General features: G+C 48.3%; 2 protein-coding genes across 2 annotated transcripts; one reads left to right on the top strand and one right to left on the bottom strand.

Moving 5' to 3' along the window:
* Window positions 1-4553: 4553 nt before the first annotated feature.
* On the bottom strand, window positions 4554-5510 carry LOC149914596 (olfactory receptor 14A16-like). Its single transcript, XM_090126705.1, has one exon. The coding sequence runs from the start codon at window positions 5508-5510 to the stop codon at window positions 4554-4556; it is 957 nt and encodes a 318-aa protein (XP_089982831.1).
* Window positions 5511-13630: 8120 nt separating this feature from the next.
* On the top strand, window positions 13631-14677 carry LOC149914595 (olfactory receptor 14J1-like). The gene has a single exon (XM_090126686.1). It carries the CDS (start codon window positions 13631-13633, stop codon window positions 14600-14602), a length of 972 nt encoding a protein of 323 aa, XP_089982812.1. The 3' UTR covers window positions 14603-14677.
* Window positions 14678-20480: the final 5803 nt, after the last annotated feature.

Raw genomic sequence — 20480 nt, 5'->3', positions numbered from 1 at the left:
GTCCTTCTCCGCAGGGCTGCTCTCAAGTGTTTCTTTGCCCAGTCTGTATAAACACCTTGCATTGCTCCAGCCAAAGTGCAGCACCTTGCGCTTAGCCTTCTTGAACCTCTTTAGGTTCACATGGTCGCACTTCTCCAGCCTGTCCAGGTCCCTCTGGATAGCTTCCCTTCCCTCCAGTGGATCAACTGCACTGCTCAGCTTGGTGTCATTTTCAAACTTGCTGAGGGTGCACTCGATGCCATCATCTGTGTCACTGATGAAGATGCTGAAGAGCATCCATGTCAAGACTGACTCTTGAGGGACACTACCTTCTTTCTTCCTCACGTTATGTCATAAACCAGTGTCCTTCACTCTGACAGTGTTTGTATCAGCTCATGGATTAAATGAATTAGACCTCTTTTAGTTCTTTGAGTCACAATTCAATGCCTTTTGCTCTCCTCCTCTGTAGCAGATAAATTTTTACTCATCTGAGGACTGACCTGGTGGGTCTTTTCACACTGTTCCTTTTTCATGTCCATAGTTGGGTGGGGACGTTTTTCCAATGTGATGGGTTTCACCACAGTGACTGTGACCCATACTTGAGACTTTTGGGCAGAGCTTGACACCAATGACCCATAGTGGTTCACAGATGTTTGTGTTTATTGAGAATAAATCAGAGTTTCTTGGCTTCCCAGTGGCCATTTCAGCGCTGAGTCACCCCCAGGGCTCCACTGACTTGTCTGGGGGGCATTGAGTGCGCTGGGTTGGGCTGCAGCTACAGGGACAAAGACAACAGTTGGCAGTTACTTCCCGGAGACCCTCTTCCCAAGTTCCATCTGCAGCTTCCAGGGGCTCTGGTCTCCTGTAGGTCCTCTTGGAAAGCTGCCTGTCCCTGGGGCCTCCGGAGATGGCATGGGATGCTTGTGATCACATAGTGGAGCTTTGCTCCCCACTCATTTATCCTTCAATTAATCATAATCCCCACTCATTTATCCTTCAATTAATCATAATCCTCACTCATTTATCCTTCAATTAATATGTGTTTCCTATTAATATTTATCGTTTCCTATCTACCTATGTAAAGTACTTATCCTTTCGGTTAGGCGAACCACGCTGGTGGGATATGGCTGAGGAGTATGCTCTCCTTTTAGGGAAGTTGTATTGTATTTTACTGTTGCTTGTTTCAAAGTAGGAAGCAACATCCTGTGCTTGTTGCAAACAGTTCTCTAAGAAAAGCAGGTGAAGGAATGGTGTAAAGGAACTGTAACATCCAGCTGCAGACTTCAGTGGAGAATTCTGCTGTCGGGAAAAGTGATGCAAGTGCCAGGTGGCATACAGCAGACACGTCAGGCCTGGGGAGGTGAGCAGTCAGGTTGTCCGTACTGTGTCAGACCTCAAGCAATTGCTTTTCCTGACTATGCAGCTCTCCTTAGGAGACTCTCTGGATCAACATCAGTTGGTGAATGATGCTCCAAAAGCAACAAGATGCACTACTTTAAATCAGAAAAAAAAATATATATATATTGGGTGCCCTTTGAAATCTTCTTCCTTTACTACATTATGAAACCTCTCCACCTAGCTGTATAAATCTCGACGTTAAGCATATTATGAAACAGACATGGCTCACTGCAACTTTCTGCACTTCAGAGAGACGCGTGGTACATTTGATGCCAGGTCTATCAACTTCAGGTACTGAGAGGAGAATGCTGTAAGCACTTGAGAAAGTAAAGTTGGAAGAAAAAGAGGAGGGATCTTGGCGTACTAATGGGGCCCACTGAGGGACATTACCAACACAGCCTCCCCTTGGACTTGTTAGAGCAGGGAATTGCAGGCAATGATTATAGTTAGGTAAAGCATTGTGCTGAGAAATCTTCTGGTTTGTTTGATGAAGAAAGACAAGGCCTGACATCCAGACCCCGGAGGGGAGATCCATCGTATGTGAGGGAATGAGCTCAGGGCTCATCCTGGGGTTGGTGTGGTGGGGCAGATTGTACTCCATGTGAAGGACAGCAGTGTGACACCTCCCAGCCTCTGCACAGGGATGCAAGGAGGCATTGAGGACCCATTACCATAACCATAGCAAATCTCCTCACAAACCATGGCCAAGGGGACAAAGATTTCACTGCTTTTGGGCCTTCCATCCTCACCAGCACCCACTGCCTTCTCTGCAGGATTTCCAATGCTGCTCCAGCCCAGCCCCTATTTCCCTGCGGTCTGCAGACACCCACCTCTCCTCTCTGCCCCACTCTGACCCTGGCACTGCAGTCATGTCACTGATGTCTCTCAAGCCTCTCTGAACATCCCTTGAAACACAAAGCCATGGAGTGATCCCTCAGCATGGCCCCACATCATAACCATTTCCTCCTCCTCATGCACAGTCTCGAGCTTTCAAGCTGCACTTTGAGGGAGTTTTTTCCCCCCTTTGCTCATTTCCACTACCAAGGTCAACTGCATCATATTGGAAGTCACTTCCTCATGGAAACGCCACCCATCAGCTTTCTTGTGGCCTGTCAGCCGTTGAGAAGAAGGAACCTCACCATCATCTTCCAAGGCACGTGCCAGCTTCATGGACAGACACGACCAAGTCACGTCCCTCCTGCTATCGAGTTGTGTCCTCACACAGAAGAGCCATCACAATCCCTTACACAAACCTCCTTCTTCCTCCATGGGCCCTGCCAGGTGCTCAGGCAGAGAGGATCCCACAGGCAACACGGCAACCTGGCACTTTCTGTCGGCCTCTCAGGGACACTGCAGATGTGATCCTGTGTGCACAGATCCCAGCCAGAAGTCAAGGGCTGACCACCAGCTGCTTCAGGCAGAAGGCAGCACACCATTCCTTTCTGGGACACGCTGCTGGGGCTGGCCTGTCAACTGCACACACAGAAGTGACCTCACAGCCACCTTCACAGCCTCGTGCCACCTGCAGGCCCATGAGGGCCTGAGGTAGAGCTGAGCTCATGGCCACATTCCTACCCACCTCCTCCTTATGGCCTCAAGCTGATCAGTCACACGTCACCTCCTGTACAGACATCGCCTCACATTCATCACTGCATTACATGGATTTGCTCTAAGACTCCACCATTCCTGCTCTGCCCTGAAGGGCCAAGTACGCAAAGTTTAGGGTTAGGGGAGGGGTTGATGTTCAAGAGGGCAGAGTGCAGGAGCAGGGTCTGTGGGTGTTGGGTGTTCAGGATAGGGATTAAGGGTTAGACGTCACCTTTAGGGGAAGAGATTAAGCAAAGGTTTGGTGAGAGGGCTTGGTGTTCTGCTAAGGTTTTCAGGACAGTGTTAGGGTACAGGTAAGCATTACGGATTAGCTTTCTGTTTTGGGCTGCAGTGAGGGTATTTAACAATTGTTAAATACAGTACTATAATGCTAGCAATTAAAGCTTGGTTTTAGCATGAGTGGGAGATTAAGTGTGGGAATCTGTGCAGTCCATTCCTTGGGAATGTTCTTGGCAGCAACTTTTAAAGAAGCCCTGAGCCTTCAGGCAGTGCCATGAGGAGATCTCCATTAGCAATAGACTTGCTGTGGTGGAAACTGTGTGACAGAAGTGCCCACTGCGTGTCCTTGCTTGTGTTTGCAGCCACACAGCAGCACTGTCACCAAGCCACAGGAGCTGCAAGGCTAAGGGGCTATGGGGCTGAGTTTCAGCTCAACACACCACCACCACACCACTGAATTCTGTCTCTCATGCAACCCTGAGCCTTCTCTTGAAAAGTTTCTGTCTCACCTCTGTTGGCTGTTCCATTCCTGAGATGGAAGTGGCACCTGACTCAGGAAGGAGAAGGACACAGAGCTCTGCAGGAGGACCTGCACCACCTGCCCAGCAGCTCTGTGCTACCCCACAGTTGCACTTCCTACCTACAAATTCATGCTCCAGAATGTCTCCTGAGAGTCCTGGGGAACCTTTCCTGGGCTCTCATGTGTGCTTCAGCTACCCTCGGTCATCATGGAGGCAGTGCCCACCTCTGTGTGGCAAATGGAAAGAAGACTGAAGGGAGACTTCAGGGAAAAGTTTAAGCCTCTGAGATGAAAACCCATATCCAAGACATTTTCTTACACAAGATCTCACAGGGACTGAGGAAGAGGGGATCTGACAACCAGCGTGCAAACCAGGTGCTGCTGCTGGCCTGTCAGAGGCACTGACAGATGTGAGCCTGAAAGCACAGACCCCAGCCAGGCGCCAAGGGATGGCCCGTCAGCTATTGCAGGCTGCAGTCACCGCACAGTTTGATTAACAGCTGTATGCTTCGTGCTGGATTATGGGGTGCTGAGAACAGCTGACCCTGGCAGCTCTGTAAATGTTCCATAAGAAGGAAGACAGACAAAGTCATTGCATTCCCGTTGTTTGGATAAGCTTCATGGAGATCCTGCTTTATAATGTACTGTGTGACTGGGCAACACTGCATAGGTACAAACTGAGTAGTACTTGATGTGGATAATGACATTTAAATGAAAAACATTAGAACACATAAAACACGGAATAAAACATTCAATAAATTACACTTAGAAAAGTAATACGTAAACCAAGTAAGACAGTTTGATTCTGTCAAAAACTGTATTACAACTCTTAGATAGAAAAAGGTGGGCAGTTCACTGCTTTCGAAACGCATTTGGTCATCAGTTTCCGATGAGCATCTTTGAGCTCCTGGTTCCTCATGCTATAGATGAGGGGGTTCACTGCTGGAGGCACCACCGAGTACAGAAATGACACCACCAGGTCCAGGGATGGGAAGGAAATGGAGGGTGGCTTCAAATAGGCAACCATGCCTGTGCTGAGAAACAGGGAGACCACGGCCAGGTGAGGGAGGCACGTGGAGAAGGCTTTGTGCCGTCCCTGCTCAGAGGGCATCCTCAGCACGGCCCTGAAGATCTGCACATAGGACACAACAATGAAAACAAAACATCCAAATAAGACAAGGACACTACACATAATAAGTCCAACTTCCCTGAGGTAGGACTGTGAGCAGGAGAGCTTGAGGATCTGGGGGACTTCACAGAAGAACTGATCTACAGCATTGCCATGGCAGAGGGGCAGTGAAAATGTATTGGCAGTGTGCAGCAGAGCATTGAGAACCCCAGTGCCCCAGGCAGCTGCTGCCATGGTGGCACAAGCTCTGCTGTCCATCAAGGTCCCGTAGTGCAGGGGCTTGCAGATGGCAACGTAGCGGTCATAGGACATGATGGTGAGAGTGCAATACTCGGCTGAGATGAAGAAAAAAAAGCAAAAGACCTGTGCAGCACATCCTGAGTAGGAGATGTGCCTGGTGCCCCAGAGGGCATTGGCCATGGCTTTGGGCAGAGTGGTGGAGATGCAGCCCATGTCGAGGAGGGCGAGGTTGAGGAGGAAGAAGTACATGGGGGTGTGCAGGCGGTGGTGGCAGGCTACGGCTGTGCTGATGAGGCCGTTGCCCAGGAGGGCAGCCAGGTAGATGCCCAGCAAGAGCCAGAAGTGCAGGAGCTGCAGCTGCCGCGTGTCTGCCAACGCCAGCAGGAGGAACTCGCTGATGGAGCTGCTGTTGGGCATCTGCAGTTCCTGGGCAGGGAGTCCTGTGCAGAGTGCAGAAGATAATGACGAGTCAAGACCATTCGCACAAACACTCTTCCCACTGCTATACAGAAGTTTTTCTATGTCTATGGATAATGTTCATTTAACTCCATTACGGCAGTTTATTTCAATGAGCTTCACCGTAACTTAATAAGTAGAAGCTTATGGGGTTCTTATTTCCTCTCATTCTCTGATCATATCTCAGCTGCCTGGATATTTTACTCTTACAAGCCATTTCCATGTCTCATGTCTTTACCTGTCTGCACACAGAGTTCCCATCTCAACTTTTGTGCATTCAAAGTTCTCTTAGAGAAAGCTGCCTGTTTACAGACAAAGTGCATTGTTCCCGTCTGCAGAGAGTTACGATAATTTCAGCTGGTGCTGTCCTTCGGGAGAGGAGAAACTGAAAGCACTTGAGGACATGATTCATATAACAGCAGAATGAGAAATGTACAATTCAGGATTCTCAGTGCTCATATTCCACAGCTCCTTTCAGATTTCTGTCTAAAACACTTCCCCTTTCCTATGTACAGAAAATGGAAAATCCCTGCCTTCTCACTCCTCTTGCAAAGTGCCTTTGGAAACAGCCTACAGTGCAGTGTAGCTGTGATCCCCCTGCCCAGGCAGCAGCTGTGGCAGCAGAGGGCCCCTGCCCTGCCCTGCCGGGGGGCTCCTTCCCCCCACACATCTCCCCACAGCGCCGTGGGCAGCTCCCTGGGCAGGCTGAGTGCTGAGTGCTGAGTGCTGAGCCTGGCAGGCGGCAGAGTCCCTGGCCCGGCACACAGCCCCTGGGGCACAGCAGGGACCTGCTCTGCAGGACAGCCCTGGGCACCCGGCTGCAGCCCCGGCTGCACAGCCTGCAGCCGTCCTGGGACACGCAGCCCTCAGGGCTGTGCTCTGATGCTGCAGCACAGAAGCCCTCAGCTGGAGCAGGTCTTTTTCCATGATAAAGAAACAGAGTTTGCAGCCTGATCTGCAATGGGATGTCACCAGCATAGTGATCCCTGCAGAAAAAGCCACAACATTGCCTGCAATGAGAAATTACCTTGTCAAGGGTTGTGAGCAATGCTCCTTCAGTGATCTCTCAGCCTGCAAACGTACCTCACAGCCTGTAAGCTCTTTCCTTCTGTCCCAGTCACCTTCAGATCATGCTCCCAGCACTGCTGTGTGCTGCACAGGAGCTGCTCCTGGGCACAGCTGTCTCTCTGCTGTGCTGCCCACTACTATAAGCTCCCTGTGTCCCAGGAGCCCAACCCAGCTCAGCAGCAGAGAATGTGATTTCCTTCTCTCCCTGGAGGTATCCATGGCCCTCCTGAACTGAGAGCTCCTGCAACGCAGTAGGGTCATAGCTACAGAATGTACTTCAAAGTCAGCTCAATTAATCAACACATCCACTGGATTCCGAAAGCACAGTTGTTCCTACAAGAAGAAATTTTATCATGAGAGAAACAAATGGCAAATCTGGAAATGCTCCATTCATGACTTGTAAATGCAGTCGTAACATTACAGAACCATAGAAAAGTTTTGGCTGGAGGGGACTTTGAAGATCACCCAGTTCTGGTCCCTAGCCATGGCCAGAGTTGCCAAACACCAGATCAGGCTGCCCAGAATCTCATCCATTCTGACCTTGAATGCCTCCAAAGATGGGTCATCCACAGCTTCATTGGCAACATTTTCCAGTGCCCGTGTGTAAAAAAATGTCTTCTTAACATCTAACCTCGGTCCCCTTTTAAATTTAAAGCTATTTCCCCTTGTCCTGTTTCTATCAGGCCATCTCACCCTAACACTAAGTTTAGGCATTTCATCTTCAGATGCAAACCCTGGAGCTGAAATGGGATTCTGTTCCTCACAGGATCATGGGACCTAGAATCCCCTTAGCTGAGTTTAGGTGTGCACAGTGAGGTGTCTATGTGTGAGCCCCTCATCTGAATCCTTGCTCTTTATTCAACAGGGACTGCACTGCTCACACACACACACTCAGGGATGACCAAGGTGCCTGGGGTGATCCTAGCTGTGTGCTCGTGCTTGTAAACTGTGGTGGAAAATCTGTGAGACAGACAGCTCCTTCCTGAGCGTCAGCTGAGGGCCAGAAGGGAGGTATTCTTGGCCATCCTAAATGCCACCACAGCCCTGTGCTTGGGGCACCCACTGTGCCTTTTGCACCTGTCCCCATGGAGCATGTTGTGTCATTCTGCTGCCCAAATGGATGAGCTCAGAACACAAGAGCCAAATCTTCCTCTCTGTTCCATCTGTGGCATAGTCTGGAGTTCCCAGCTGACAGGAAACTGGCAAACGTTCCAGTTTTAAACAAGAGCAAGAAAGAGGACACAGGCAATTACAGAGCTGTCAGTCTCACTTCTGTTCCTGGTATTGTTATGGAAAAAAAGATGCTGGTAGTTACTGAGAAACACCTGAAGGACAATTCTGTCATTGGTCACAGCCAACACAAATTCACTAGAGGAAGGTCTTATTAAACTTAATGTCCTTTTATGACAAGATCACACATCTAGTTGACCAAAGGAAGCCAGTTGATGTTACCATTGAAGATTTCACCGTAGTTTTTGATACTATTACTTAATTCTTCCAGACAAATTTTCCTGCACAGGGCTAAACAGAAACATAATGTGATGGATGAGCAGTTGGCCGATGGGTCTGTCTCTAAAGGGTTAAATTAAATGAGGTTCCCTCAGGCTGGTGGATGTTCGCTATCAGGGTTCCCCAGGGCTCCATTTGAGGGCCACTTCTCTATAAGGTTTCCTCAATGACTTGCATGCAGGACTAGAAAATGCTTTGGGTACATTTGCTGCATGAGACAAAGCTGGGTACAGCTGTTTCCTCTACTGAGGGTAGAGAAGACTTTCAGGGAGATGTGGACAAGTTAGAGAACTGGGTAAACATAAAATGCACATGAATTATAACAAGAACAAGTGCCAGATTCTGCACCTGGATAGGGGCAACACTGAAGATAGTCACTGACTGGAGAATGGGATACTGGTGAGCAGTCCCAATGAAAGGGGCTGGGTGTCCTGGTCAACATCAAATCAAACATGAGTCAGCAGTGTGCCCAGGCAGCCAGGAAGGCCAACTGTCCCCTAGATGCATTGAGTATGGCAACGCCAGCTGTGTGCAGGAAGGATTGTCCCATTCTGCTCTGCACTGCTGCAGCCTCACCTGGAGCACTGGGAGCACTACTGGGCACCACAGAACACAAAGAAAATAGAGGACATAAAACTATTGGAGACTGTCCAAAGGAGGGCAGAAGAGGTGAGAGATCTGGAGTTCAAGGTTTCATTGTGACTGACTGCTTGTTCAGACTGAGCCCCTCTCACATCCCACATCCTGGCATGAGACACACTGCCCACATGGGACTTGGGCCTCACGGCATCCTTGCACCCCATGCAGAGTCTGGCAGCTGCTGTGCCCTGGTCTTTCATTTGACATCAGACAAACCTCCATCCCACTGCCCCAGGAAGGGCCCTGAGCCAGCACGAGGGAGGGACACGATCTCCCTGCCAAGGCTCTGGGGATCAGGCCTTGGCCTTTCTGCTTCAGAAGACAAAGGAGGCTTTGCTCAGCATCACAGCCACCATCCCAGTGCCTTGGTCTGCCTGCAATCATGGCTTCCAATTATCTGCTCTAACGAGTCCCTGGGGAAGCTTGCTTGTGAATGGCCCTCAGTGGGGCCCATTAATACTCCAGGAAACTTCACTGTTCCTTCTGATTTTGGCTTCTTGAGCACTTCTTGCAATCTTCTCTGTGCACTGGAGGTGGATGGACTCAGCAGCAAAAGTCCCGTGGGGCCCATTACAACCTGAAGAGCCCTCCTGTGCCTTGTGCCTTCCTGTCATCTTCTTCAGGTGTTCAGAACTTGTACAGCAAACTGGAGAGGTATCTCGAAAGTGCTTAAAGAGGAAGACAATGATGGGCATTTATGAAGACTATTTATTTATTTATTTATAGTTGGGTTTAAACAAGAAGTTGCAGCAGCACTTTGTAAATTATATTGACCCAGGATGTCCCCTAATGAGCTTTGCCCCATCACCGTGTGGACAAATGTCCTCCCCAGCTACTCCACCCCATTTCTACTCCCATTGGCCCCATGGGACTTGCATCAGTTTTTCTCACATCACACTTCTCTGCATTCCTCCACTCGGTGTTAAACCTCATTTGCACCAACTCCCACTGGCTTTCCTCAGTGAACCAGCTGCACATGGGAAATGAAAGATTTTTTTTTTATTTTTATTTTTATTTTTTGCCATCAGCTGTAAACATCATGGAATTGAATGAACAGTAGAACAATGTAATCAACTGCATGCCTTGTCCAAACCACACCTAATGAGGTTTGTCTTTTACTGGGAATATCTGTACAAGAAATATGTTAGGCAGAGATAGGAAGACATAGATAGACAGTTAAGGAGTTGATCAAAGAGTCCATCAGACTTTGCAGAGGTGGAGCAAGTTCCAATAATCTCCCTGAAGTTCACAGATCAGCCAGATAACTGGGAGGTATCTGAGTGAACAAAGAGCAAGGGAAGGAAAAATTTGTAGAGCAGTGGGAAGAGCATGTGTCCAGCTGGCCTGCAGTAAACTTGCCCTGAACCATGGTCATTGATTTCGGAGAGCTGGAGACACCTGGAGGATGAGGGACATCAAATACACAGCAGGGTAGAGCAGCAGTGGATGCTGGGCATCGGTCACAGGGCATTGGCACTGGCACCAATTCCTCAGAGAACCAGCTGCACATGGGCAATGAAAGATTTCTCTTTTTTCCAACAGACAGAATTCCTTCATGATGAACAATGAAACACAGTCTGTGTCCCTGTACCTGAAGGCTTGTGTTTCCTGCTAACACAGTTCTGCAAAATGCTGTTCTTTTTGGAATAAGATAGAAAGGACACAAAATCCCCTGAAAGACTTGAATTTTCAACTTAAAAAAAAACAGATCTCATGAGTATTTCAGAACTTGAGAGGTGTGTTAACTCATTTTCACTGATTTCTGTCTTGGTCTTCAATCCATTCAATTCAGTTCAATTGCTTCAGTTTTATTGACATGAACATCTTTCAGACTTACAGCTTCAAAAATAAAAGAAAATCCATCTGTGTTTTGAACAGAGCCTGGCGCTCCCCAGAATTTCCCTGCCGAGAATTGTCCATGGCAGCTCTCAGTGTTCCCACTATCTGGGTCACACTGTGGTACTGAGATCTTCTCACGTTCTCAGACCTTGTTTTAGAAGGTCACATGCAGCACAGGACGCTTCACGCCCTTCATGCCAGGTAGCATGCCCCATTTCACTGTGAGCTCACATTCACCCTAGCTTTCCTTTTGCTGTGTATAAATTTCTGAAAGCCCTTCTGTCTTTGATATGTCTGGGCAGGTTCAATTCTGTGTGAGCTTTAGACTTTCTAAACTAATCTCAGCAGGTGCACTAGGACAAACACTCTGCATTGCTCCCAGCTGACCACTTCTTGTTTCCAATTCCTATATCTGCTTTCTTTCTGTACCGTACACCACAGACACTTGAAGAAGCCAAGGTGTGTTCTCCTGAAACCCAAAGGTGTGAGGTTGACTTTTGCCCTCCCTTCAGACTCCTCAGCTCCACCATCCCATGGCCACTGCAGACCAGGTTCACTTTGACCTTCAACTTCTCCACCAGCCCTTCCTTGCCGGTGAGTATGAGATCTGGCAGAGCACCTCTCCTCTTTGGTTCCTCTGAGGTTTGGCGAAGAAACTGTCAGCTGCGCTGTCCAAGGATATCCTGGATCTTGTATGCCCTGCTGTGCCGTCCCTGCAGCAGATACTGGAGTGAAAAAGGCCCCCAAAGGGGACAAGGGCCTGACAACATCAGGCTCCCATCTGTCTGCAGAGGGCACCTTCCACTTGCTCTTCCTGATCAGGAAGCCAGGAGCAGACACTGTTGGTCTCCTCGGTTTGCCATTGCCATTCACTCTGACCTGGCTGCTCTGCCATCCCCAGGAAGAGCTCAGTGCACTCCCACAGAGAGCAGTTGCCCTTCCTTTTCTCCTCATCCATCTATCATAAAGACTTGTGCTACAGTCCAGTTGTGGAAGCCATTAAACCACGTCCCTGTGATCCAAGCAAGAACTCAGACCTGCAAGTGTACAAAGCTTTCTAGCCCAGAACATATTGGTGTTCTCACTCGTGTAAAACCACATAAGAAGACATCCTGTGCAGGAGGCATTATTGGATTCTGTGCATCCATGGTATCTATGAAGGTGGCACATAATCATGGGACCCACTGTGGGGCGCCAAGTTGTCCAAGCAGCATGGACACTCCTGGGCATGGCTTTCCTGAAGGCCCTGTGCTGCATTTGCAGCTGCATGTGAGTGTGCTGGACAGCCCAGGGAACTGGTATGACACTAGGATGCTTCTGATGTCATTCACATGAGAGCACATAGAAAACTGAGGCTTCTTCAGGTGAAGAACACAGATGTGTGTCAGCTCTGTAGTGCCTTGAGCTCCAGAATAGGCAGCAGATGGAGAACAGAGGAAGATCTGCCTCTTCTTTTGAGAGCTCATCCATTTAGTCAGCTGAATAACTCTGCATGCTCCTTGGAGATGAGTAAAAAAGACATACTCCAGTGCCCTAAACGCAGTGGTCTGCTGTCAGTTAGGATGGCCAAGAATAGCTCTAACCCCTCTCTTGCCCTCAGCTGATGCTCAGGAAGGAGGTGTCTGTCTCAGGGATTTCCCAAGCACTTCCCAAGCACTAGCACACATCCAGGAGCACCCCAGGCACCTTGGTCATCACCCAGGCTCTGTGTGTGAGCAACTGAATCTCCTCTGGAAGACCAAGGACTCAGAGCAGGAGCTCACATGCAGGCAACTCCTTGTGCACATCTAAACTGAACCAGAGGAATCCCAAACCCATTTCCGCCATAGGGTTTCCATCCAGGAATGAGATGCCAGCACCGCCTCAGCAGGATCACTGCCCTGCCCAGGGCAAGTCTACCCATCCCTGTCCTTGCCTGTGTGCTCTTTTTTGTACAGCAACACTTTCTGGTAGGACTAACCACATGTATGCAATTGGTCACTGTCCACTGGACATTTGTTGGTTAATTCAGCATATTTCAGAGTACAGTCATGACACTGCTGTCTTTCAGAAGCTGTTGGCCACAGAGACCCAGGGACATCGCATGGGAGATCATTGGGAGGATAGAAATGAAATCCTCTGCTGCTGAGCTGGGCTGGGCTCCTGGGACACAGGGAGCTCCTACAAGTGGGCAGTGCTGCAGAGACACAGCTCTGACTAAGAGCAGCTCCTGTGTACTGTGCATCAGTACTAGGGGCACATTCTGCAGGTGACATGAAGATGGAAGAGAAAGGAGAGAGGGATTACAGGATATAAGGGGTGTGAGCGGGCTGCAACCTCACTGCAGGAGCATTGCTTTCAGCTACTGACAAGGTAAGTCTCTCACTATAGGTAATGCAAACACTTTTCCAAGAGGGATCACCAAATCTGGCACATCCCAGTGCAGATCAGGCTGCATACACTCTGTGTTTCTTTATCATAGAATAAGAGCTGTTACAGCAGAGGGCTTCCCTGCTGCAGCATCAGAGCACAGCCCTGAGGGCACATCAAGAGAGAACCCTTAAGTGCATTTTACCTCTCTGCTTTCCTTTAACGTATATATTCTTTCAGTCAGCTCCCCTTCCCCTGCGCTAAGCAGCAGTGAATCCCTTTGCCTCTTAGGTCTTACAGCTGTTCAGACTTCAGCAAACACTCCTTGGGCATGGTGAGCAGGATGAGAATTTGTAGGAAAAAGCGATCCCTAGAACTTCTATTTTTGACCTACATATTTTTGGCGTTAAGGTTCAGATGCAGACCAGAACTTTTGCATTAGTAGTGATTTTATCTGATACATACTGAAACAAAAATCTTCCCACACACGATCACCACGTTCCTATGTACAGGGACAAGTCTGCTTCATTGAGATAAAAATACAGAGTCCCTCATGGCAAACACAAACTCATGAAATGTAGATCACATCAGGGAGCTGAATGAACACAGCCCACATAGAAAGACTTGTCCTTGACTTTTTTCCTCCTTGAATAGGTCCTGGTGCCCAGAAGTACCAGATGCCCAACAGCAGCTCCATCAGCGAGTTCCTCCTGCTGGCGTTAGCAGACACGCGGCAGCTGCAGCTCCTGCACTTCTGGCTCTTGCTGGGCATCTACCTGGCTGCCCTCCTGGGCAACGGCCTCATCAGCACAGCCGTAGCCTGCCACCACCGCCTGCACACCCCCATGTACTTCTTCCTCCTCAACCTCGCCCTCCTCGACCTGGGCTGCATCTCCACCACTCTGCCCAAAGCCATGGCCAATGCCTTCTGGGACACCAGGCACATCTCCTACTCAGGATGTGCTGCACAGGTCTTTTTTTTGTTGTTTTTGTTTTCCGCAGAGTATTGCATTCTCACCATCATGTCCTATGACCGCTACGTTGCCATCTGCAAGCCCCTGCACTACGGGACCTTGATGGACAGCAGAGCTTGTGCCAGCATGGCAGCAGCTGCCTGGGGCACTGGGGCTCTCTATTCCCTGCTGCACACTGCTAATACGTTTTCCCTGCCTCTCTGCCAAGGCAATGCTGTGGATCAGTTCTTCTGTGAAATCCCCCAGATCTTCAAGCTCTCCTGCTCACAGTCCTATCTCAAAGAAATTTGGCTTCTTGTGGTCAGTGCTGCTTTAGCATTTGGGTGCTTTGCTTTCATTCTTTTCTCCTATGTGCAGATCTTCAGGGCCGTGCTGAGGATGCCCTCTGAGCAGGGACGGCACAAAGCCTTCTCCACGTGCCTCCCTCACCTGGCCGTGGCCTCCCTGTTTCTCAGCACTGGCATGGTTGCCTACCTGAAGTCCCCCTCCATCTCATCTCCATCCCTGGACCTGGTGCTGTCATTTCTATGCTCGGTGTTGCCTCCAGCAGTGAACCCCCTCATTTACAGCTTGAGGAACCTGGAGCTCAAGGATGCCCTCAGGAAAATACTCCAATATACTTTGTTTCTCCATCAAAACTATTTTCATCACTCTCTCAAGACTACAAAAACTTAGGAGAAGCCAGATTGACTTAATTGATGTTTCCACTTTTTCTTCATGTTTGTTCGTCATACCTATGTTAATTTTAATTCCAATTAAATAGTGTCCATTATCAGTCTTGATCTTTTACTTTTTATTTCTATGTGATTAACATATTGCACTGAAGGAACCGGGCTCTTTGAATAGATAAAGAAATTAGCACAAGATCATTTGCTTTGCCTTCCATCCAGTCTGGATCATCAGAAGAGGCTCAGGATCTAATCAACAAATGCACACAGAGCAGCAGTGTCCCTGAGTTACACCTGCCACTGCCTGGTGGGGACTCTCTGCTGCCTTAGAGTTGTGCTGCTGCTTCCCTGGAGCCACGGCCATGGGCCGCAGCAGGACGTGCTCTTTTCAGTGCTGCTCTCTTTGCACCACCTTTGCACGCTGTTCTCCTTTCTCCTTGCACTTGTGTCAGCCCGCAGGTCCTGCATTACGTAGCAGACGAACAAAAAACACTTTGCCTGCTGTGTGCCTGGAGTTGTCTCAAAGGCTTGGAAGAACACGGCCACGTTAACAGACTGAAGGCGGGAGAGTTGGGGAGGAGGGAATCCTATGAAAAATGAGACAGCCTTGCTCTGTCCAAAACGTTCCCATTGTGCTGTATGAAGTTCTGACTGCAAACTTGTTTTTGATGGGCTTGTTTATTGCCAGCTCACTCACAGCCTTGGATGGCACACCTGTAAACCTAGGAGCCACTGAAGGATGCCAGAGAGATCCTTGAGGTTCTGTTTGGAGACTTTCATGCTTCAAAACTATGGGACAAGCACGCTTGCAAGTCAAGAACCCCCACCTCAGTTTGCTGGATCAAAGCTGGAACCCAGACCTGTGATCTCTTTCTCTGTCCCTCTCTCCTCCCCACCCCCAACTCTGTCTTTCTCTTTTCTTTCTTTTCCTCTCATAGAGTTGTTAAGTAACACAAGGCTTACTTTGGTTTCTTATAACATCACAAGGTGTAGCTGCACATGGAAATAAGTGTAGAAGTGCCAGTACCTTACAGATAACTGTAGTGCACAGATTCGCATTAAAACTGATGCCTGTGTCTGGACACTGAGTGCCAGTTTCACTGTTATCCAACCAGGAGCTGCAAATCTGGCACCCCTTCCTCCCTTTGTGTGTTGGGTGTGACATGGTTCCTACTGTCAGTCCTCAGGGCAGGGGCATATGGGTCTCTGTGGGTCTCTATGGGTCGATACGAGTCAATATGGGTCTCTATGAGTCCCTATGGGTCTCTATGGGATTTCTATGGGTCTCATTTGGTCCCTATGGCTCTCTATGGGTCTCAATAGATCTCAATGGGTCCCTAGGGGTCCTTATGGGTCTCTATGTGTCTCAATGGGTCTCTATGGGATTTCTATGGGTTCCTATGGATCTCTATGTGTCTCTGTGGGTTCCTGTGAGTCTCTATGGGTCTCTATGGGTCCCTAGGGATCTCTATGGGTCTGTGTGGGTCTGTAAGGCTCTCTATGGTTGCTTCTCCCAAAGCTGGTCTCAGCAATTCACTCACAGGGCTGCTCTCTGTAAAGACCCATTGCTTTGATGGGATTCTGCGTAGATTGAGGGGACAGTTTCACAGTTCCAGGGTAACCTGAGAGGCGTGAACTTCTGACCTTTTGGCTTGCAGGGTGTCATAGAGCTGCCTAGATCAATTTGTGCCTGTGACAGTGGGCAGAAGGCCTGTAGGCCCCCTGGACCCAAAATGGGAAGGGAAAAGAAGAAGGGTAGGGATGTGGGAGCTGGGCCGAAAAACAGAACAGCTGCAACAATCTAAGGAGGAAGATTTTTACTTTCACTAAATATGATATCAGAATGCAAGGTAACACAATATATAATACAATCTAATTGAAATTGAGTGGGATAAATCAAATAAAATAAGAGAGTCTCTGAAATTGAACATTCCACTTTGAACTGAAGGCGCATGGCTGGGGAGCACCACAACACTGCCAGGCAGCGGGAGAGGGAGAGATCCCGTGACTTCCTCCCATGACTTATCTTCCTCTCTGAATGCACAGTCCCCTGGGAAATGCAGTTCTTCTTCTCTTCTGAGAACCAGGTATCCAGAAAGTTGTCCATCCACGGAACTGGAGCATTAACTCTTTAATTACCTGTGCTTTACATGATGTTATGATGTAGAATACTGATAACATGAATCATAAAAGCATGACATTCCACCCCTTACTCTACATCACTACATCATGCTTAATATATCCACATATATACAAAAAGAATAATTAAAATGCATTACACACACACATGTCTATATACTTATATACACATGGAATTACTGACTGCATTCCCCAACATCAAATTCCCTTCTGGTACACATTGAACATCCCCATTTTCCTGCATTACCCACCAAGTGGACCCAGTACCGCGGAGAGGTTTGCCCTTTCCAGAAGCTGGAAGAACCCAAACTGCTTTTCCCAACATGCTCTTTACTGGTACAACAGGGACCTTATCTCCCTCTATGGTGTGTAGGGAGCTGGATTGGGTAGGACCATCACGATTGATAGATCCTCTGGTATTGACTAACCAGGGGGCTTCTGCCAAATGCTTCTCCCAGTGCTTAAATGTTCCGCCACCCATTGCTTTCAGCATAGTTTTTTACAACCCATTGTAGTGTTCAATTTTACGAGAGGCTGGTGCATGGTAGGGAATATGGTAAATCCACTCAATGCCATGATCTTTGGCCCAAGTGTTTACAAGAGAATTTTTGGAATGAGTCCCATTATCTGACTCAATACTTTCTGGGGGGCCATGTCGCCACAGGACTTGTTTCTCAAGACCAATATGGTGTTTTGGGTGGTAGCATGGGGTACTGCATATGTTTCAAGCCACCCAGTGGTCGCCTCCACCATGGTAAGCACATATCACTTACCATTGCGAATCAACCTTGCCACAGATCCCCATATTTATACTTTTGCCATTGCTCTTCCTCCCAGAGAGTTTTTATCCTCTTGGCTTGTTTAATTGTGGCACATGTTTCACAGTCATGAATAACCTGTGCAATAGCATCCATAGTTAAGTCCACCCCTCGGACTCCAGCCCTCTCATATGTTGGATCCCTTCCTTGGTGGCCCGAGGTCTCACGGGCTTTCCGAGATAGAAATAATTCACCCTTGTTTTCTGCCAGTCCAGGTCTTTTTGAGCCATCTCAATTTTGGCAGCTCAATCTACCTGATGGTTTTTTTGTTGTTCTTCAAGTAGCCCAACTCTTGGGCACATGAGCATCTACATGGTGCACCTTCACGACCACATCCTTTATTTGGGCAATATGTCTTTGCCCAAGCAATGTCTTTGCACACTTCAGCAGCCCAAGTAGGTTTAGCCCTCTGTTGCCAGTTACGTAGGAATGGAATGTTGTTTCTGCATTAGATATTTAAAAGGGGAAATCAATCTGAAGAAGTAGAGCACAGTGTATTTGTATTTTGTAACTTGTCCTTAGAAATAGCTGATGTGAAAAAGTAGAAATACCATCTATGTATTTAGAAATATAGTTGCTGAATTGTGTGATTAATTCTTGCTTGCAAAACTGCCATAGTTTTTAAATGTTCCAAATAGAGTAGGTACAGTATTATGGACTAGAAAGCATATAGTAGGGCTGTTCTGTTTGGATAAGAGACCCTCAGCAAAAGAAAAACAGACTTAACAAACATCAAAAAAGCCAGGGCCTCCATGCAAGGCTGGATTGCCTTGCTCTGTGGGTAGGTTGAGATGCAACAGCAGGCATCGAGATACTCCCCCTTATCCTCTTTCCAAGCTTATCTCTATGCAAGGACGAGCAGATATCCAGAAACAATGACCGAGTGTTGAATGAGCAAATGTGAGAAGTTAATTAATTAGCAATATATGCTTAGTTGGCAACAATTGATGTTTAGCCAGTATCCGTATGCTTAGTTGAGCATTGGGAAGATTGTGAAGCCGAAGTACTCAGCCAATTTGCAACCAGGGGAGAAAGAGGTAAGCGTCAAGTAATATAAGGCATAAAAGATGTAACGCTGTTTTCTGTGTGCTCTCATGGTTGCAGAAGATCTATGGGGCAGGATAGAGATCTCTGCTTTATCAGAGATACTGTCCTGATAAATTATTCGTGTATTTCCAGCAGTTATTTTGTTCCCATCGTAGTAACCACCCCCACAAGGCATTTGTCATCATCACAGAATCACAGAATCACCGAGGTTGGAAAAGACCTGCAAGATCATCCAGTCCAAGAATCCACCCATCACCAATAGTTCTCACTAGACCATTTCCCTCAACACAAAATCCAAACGTTCCTTGAACATCCATGGCTTGCAGATGACACCAAGTTGGCAGGAAGCGTCGATCTGCCTGGTGGTTGCATGGCCCTACAGAGGGATCTGACAGGCTGAAGCCAATGGGATGAGGTTCAACAAGACCAAATGCTGGATCCTGGGCTTTGGCCACAGCAACACCAGGCAATGCTTCAGGTGTGGGGCAGAGGGGCTGGAAGACTGTAGAGGAAATGGACCTGGGGGTATTGATTGATGCTCATAGGACCTGGGGGTATTCATTGATGCTCATAAGAACGAGCCAGCAGTGTGACCAGATGGCCAAGAAGGTCAATGGCATCTTGGCTTGCATCAGAAAAAGCATTGCTAGCAGGAGTAGGGAAGTCACTGTTCCTCTGTACTCAGCATTGGTGAGGCTGTAACTTCAGTGCTGCATTCACTTTTAGGCTTCTCACTGCAAGGAGGACATTGAGGCTCTGGAGCATGTCCACAGAAGGTAACAAGGCTGGTAAGGGGTCTGGAGCACAAGTCTTATGAGGAGCAGCGGAGGGAGCTGGGATTGTTTGCATGGAGACGAGGAGGCTCAGGGGAGACCTTATTGCTCACTGTAACTACCTGAAGGGAGGTTGTAGTGAGCTGGGGGTCAGCCTCTTCTCTCACATGACAGTAATAGGACAAGAGGGAATGGCTTCAAGTTCCTCCAAGGGAGATTCAGGCTGGACTTTAGGAAATACTACATTACCAAAAGGCTGGTCAGGCACTGCAATGGGCTGCCCAGGGAGGTGGTGGAGTCACCGCCCCTGGAGGTGTGCAAGGAATGTGAAGACGTTGTGTTGAGAGACGTGGTTGAATGAGAACTGTTGGTGATGGGTGGATGGTTGGACTGGATGATCTCAAAGGTCTTTTCCAACCTTGGTGATTCTATAGGATTCTATGATCTCCAGACCCCTGGTCATCAAACTGGTCGAAGGAGCTCACCCTGACCAACATCAGGCAGTACTGCTTTGCAGATTATCACCTGCCTCATCTCTTCAACTACAGTCGTGTCTCTCAGGGAAGTCAGATGCAGCCCCACACTCTTCTCCAGATTCTCTGATTAAATCAGAAACAAACCATTATGCTATGATGAGCAAACTATGCTATCTCCCAGTATGATGTCAGAATCTTTCTTTCCCACCATTCCCTTCCCTGCGCGTGAAGCAGCAATCTGCTGATGGTCAGAGGGCTTATTTTGCCATCAGAAGGTGTCTGTGGTCATCTGAAGGCTTTGTTGGTTGTCAGAGTGTTCCATTGATTGTCAGAGGTGTTCATTAACCATCAAAGGCCTCATTAATCAAGAGCGGGTGTCACTGGTTATCAGAGGGCGTCACTGATCATCAGGATATTTGAGGAGTCCATGGGTGTGGATATGCAGACATTGTTTTAGGTGGCAGGGTAGGGGATAGGGGGACTGAAGGAAGATGAATAAAGCAGACCCAGAGGAGGGACAGGTAGCTGCAATAAAAGAGGGGGCTAAAGGAGAGTGATGTGATCGCACTGTGGCCATACAGAGGTAAAGCAAAGGGTGAAGAGTTTGGAGAAACTGGAAGGAGGATCTGGGA

The sequence above is a fragment of the Phasianus colchicus genome, chromosome 29 (genome assembly GCF_987193195.1).
Source record: "Phasianus colchicus chromosome 29, bPhaCol1.hap1.1, whole genome shotgun sequence".
Taxonomy (NCBI): domain Eukaryota; kingdom Metazoa; phylum Chordata; class Aves; order Galliformes; family Phasianidae; genus Phasianus; species Phasianus colchicus.
Note: the sequence above shows the minus strand (reverse complement) of the source record. Positions and strands in the feature narration are given on the sequence as shown.